This window comes from Hyaena hyaena, unplaced genomic scaffold (assembly GCF_003009895.1).
Source record: "Hyaena hyaena isolate Hyena2069 unplaced genomic scaffold, ASM300989v1 scaffold_499, whole genome shotgun sequence".
NCBI lineage: Eukaryota > Metazoa > Chordata > Mammalia > Carnivora > Hyaenidae > Hyaena > Hyaena hyaena.
In genome coordinates this window covers 551,086-554,139 of record NW_024081129.1, presented here as the reverse complement: position 1 = coordinate 554,139, position 3,054 = coordinate 551,086, and the positions used below count along the sequence as shown (strand labels likewise).

The window sequence follows — 3,054 nt, the reverse complement described above, 5'->3', positions numbered from 1 at the left end:
GAGGCCGGGGTGTTCCCGTGGACACAGCAGCACATGACCAAAACAGTGTCCTGACTGCAAACACGAGGTGAATGGCTGCCTCGTTTATAATATTCACAAGATTTTATGTTGAACACATCTTCAGCTTTTTTTCCATTCCCTTATGGTAATGAGGCAAATATTTTTAAGAAGGAGATACTGATGTGAAATCATCACCTTCTAGATATCAATTTAGTATTCTTCAAGGTGTTTGAAATTCATTAATAATATCTCAAGGGATATTACTGATGAGCCCTATTATAGACTATCAGAAATAACAAGACCCAAATAACAGAATTTCATTTAATAAGTATATTTAAAGTTCATCTCTTCCGAAAACAGCATTTTAATTACATTCAAATTGTGTTCATTTTAAATATCAATAAACTCATCATTTACATACAGAGCTAGATATTAGAAAACAGAAAGAAATTAAAACAAGTTTTGTTTTTTAAAACTTCTCACTCCCAAATTTAGAATACCAAAAACTGCTAAATATATACCTAAACAAAATGTATATACATTGTCAGAAAAAAAACACAAGTTGCTCTAACAGGGAAAAAAAACTGTAATACACATGCAGCAGAACATAATTCATTTACACAGGCTCGATTTACAGGCATGTCTCAAAGTATAAAACAAACCAACAAAAACCCAGTAACCACAAACACAGGCAAAACTCACAGCTGCCATTCTAAATGACTGCACAAACACACAACGCTTTCCAAGAGAAAGAGGGGTTCCCAAGATCTTATGTCGACCCATGACTTTTCATTTTGTTTTCAAATGTAGAAGCAAAAGCCTTAAATGTTTTCTTCTTGCCTTTAAATTAGACTCATGGTGGTTTTTCTCAATAACCCAAATATATCATGAGAAGTGCTATCAAAGCTGTTCTATTTAGACCTCAGTAACTAAGACATTTCTTCCATTTCCTATTTCCCTGTACCTGTATTTCCCTTCAAAACGCCTCGGGGGAAACTTTACAGACAGTGGTGGTATGAAGATCAAATACTCCTGAGAAGACAAGGAAATAGGAGAGCTGGCACTACCGCTGGTTTACCAAAAATTACCCCCCATTATTAAACCATAAATGCAAAACAGTAAAAAATCCAAAAACGCAAGCAGCCCGCAAAGTGCTAGAAAGCATGTTGAACTGTGGTATGGCTTTCGGCTGAGACACACACACCACCCAGGCTCCTGCTAACTCTCGGGTACTTTGTGTAAAACGTACAATTCATTTACATTTGTAACTTGTCTAAACTAAGTTTCCTTAGCCAAAACAGAGGTCGTAATTACCTTGCTCATGTAAGAGAGGTATGAAGGTTGTGAGATAAGAGGAGGGGGTAAAAGGCAGATCCAAGAATAAAACTAAGTGTGAAATTTGATCCAGTCGAAGACAGGGAGGAACCCTGATTTCCTTCAGATTTTACTGCACTTCTTCTTAAAGAAAAAAGAACATCTGTCCTTTTCTTTTCCTAACGTAGGCTCAGGTTTAAAATGGCAGAATGGATGGTCCTTAATCAGCACACACTATTTTTAAAAGGGACCTTTTTAGAACTGGATTGTTTTTTAATGACAAACCTTAAGAGTCAACTCTTCTAGAATGGAGCTCAGAGATACTGATACATTCAGGCCCTTCTTAAAAGGAAACAATTAACTTTGCTTTAAAAAAAAAATCATCAACAAGAGTTATAAGTCACTGTTTTCAACAAATGAAATGTTTAACTTCAAATTAAGTATGTTTATCAAGTAACTGCTGTTGTGTGAAATAATGTAACTACTATTTTATTCAAGTATAAACATATAATTAACATTACATAATCCTTCTTTATGATCACTATAAAAATTTAAATTACCCTTTTCTCTTTTATATGAAGATGGTGGTTCTAAAGTAACACTAAACGGGAAAAGCCCATTCATTCATAACACACATCTATCTCCACCTCAGTTTTTAGAAGTCCGTGCATTCAGTGGTTATAAGTAGGTGCAATGTTCTTCTGTAGCTAAGAGACCTGAAAGAGTTTAAAAAAAAAAAAGGTTAAGTAATTTAAAAGATGTCCTTAACAGTCATAAATACCACCAGTACACAAAGTCAAGTATAGTGTAACCTGAGTTCAGGTCAATCAGCTGTGGCTTTTTCTCCCGATGGAAGGCGTTCCCATAACTGGAGCAACTGCTCGCCAACCTGAGGCTCGAGCTCCTAGATAAACCAAAGGTCAGAATAAACATGACGAGAACAGGACTGAATCTTTTTTCATCACCAAAACCTATGCTGATTAAAATGTAAGAGAAGCACTTTCAATTTCATTTTCTACCAGAACACGGTAAAATCATATGGGCACACAATGCCCTAGTTCTCTGCGCTCAGGTTTGTGAAATTCACTTCCAGACGTCAAAATTGTAGTTAACCTGCAAGCACAGCAACTGTCTGTGACAAAATGGTAAGAGATTTCCATGGAGTTCTTCTGGAACTTTTTTCTACGTGGAAATCGTGAATTTTATCTTTAATGGTGATTTACCAAAAGCACTCTGCTTCAACTTCCAAAGGTTTACTGTGAAACCTAGCATATTAGAGGTTTGGGGGGTTGTTAAGAAATTATCATGAGTATGTAACGTTCTTATCTTAGGAATCAGACTTGTTTCAAAATCCTTAGTACAGAATAAAAATTAAAATATTCTCGTACACTTGAAAAGAATCTCATTTATAGTCCTCTTGTGATATGATGTGCATTTACAAAGAATCCAAGCACTTTTCATACGGTGATTTAAAGCGAGCCACATTGGTTTAAATAAATTATTAGCCATGTGGCCTTAGAATAATTTCTCCTGAACAATGAAATCTGGCCATGTGTAGCAACATGGATGGACCTTGAGGGTGTTATGCTGAGCGAAATAAGTCAGGCAGAGAAGGACAAATATCATATGTTTGCACGTATAGGAGGATTAGGAGGAACTTGACGGAGGAACAAGCGGGAGAAGAAGGGCGGAAATGGTGGGGGAAAGGGAGAGAGGCAAACCATGAGAGACTCTTGAATG

The 3,054-nt window shown here is 36.3% G+C and overlaps 1 protein-coding gene across 4 annotated transcripts in view; it reads right to left on the bottom strand.

Moving 5' to 3' along the window:
• Window positions 1-307: 307 nt before the first annotated feature.
• Window positions 308-3,054, bottom strand: part of YTHDC2 (YTH domain containing 2) — a 65,847-nt gene continuing 63,100 nt past the window's right edge. For all 4 annotated transcript variants that reach the window (XM_039254638.1, XM_039254639.1, XM_039254641.1 and 1 more), the window contains 2 exons: window positions 2,127-2,218; window positions 308-2,030 (listed from right to left, as the gene is read on the bottom strand). In XM_039254638.1, coding sequence (XP_039110569.1) covers window positions 2,138-2,218 — 81 coding nt within the window. In that variant the 3' untranslated portion in view covers window positions 308-2,030; window positions 2,127-2,137. The remainder of the gene's footprint in view (window positions 2,031-2,126; window positions 2,219-3,054) is intronic.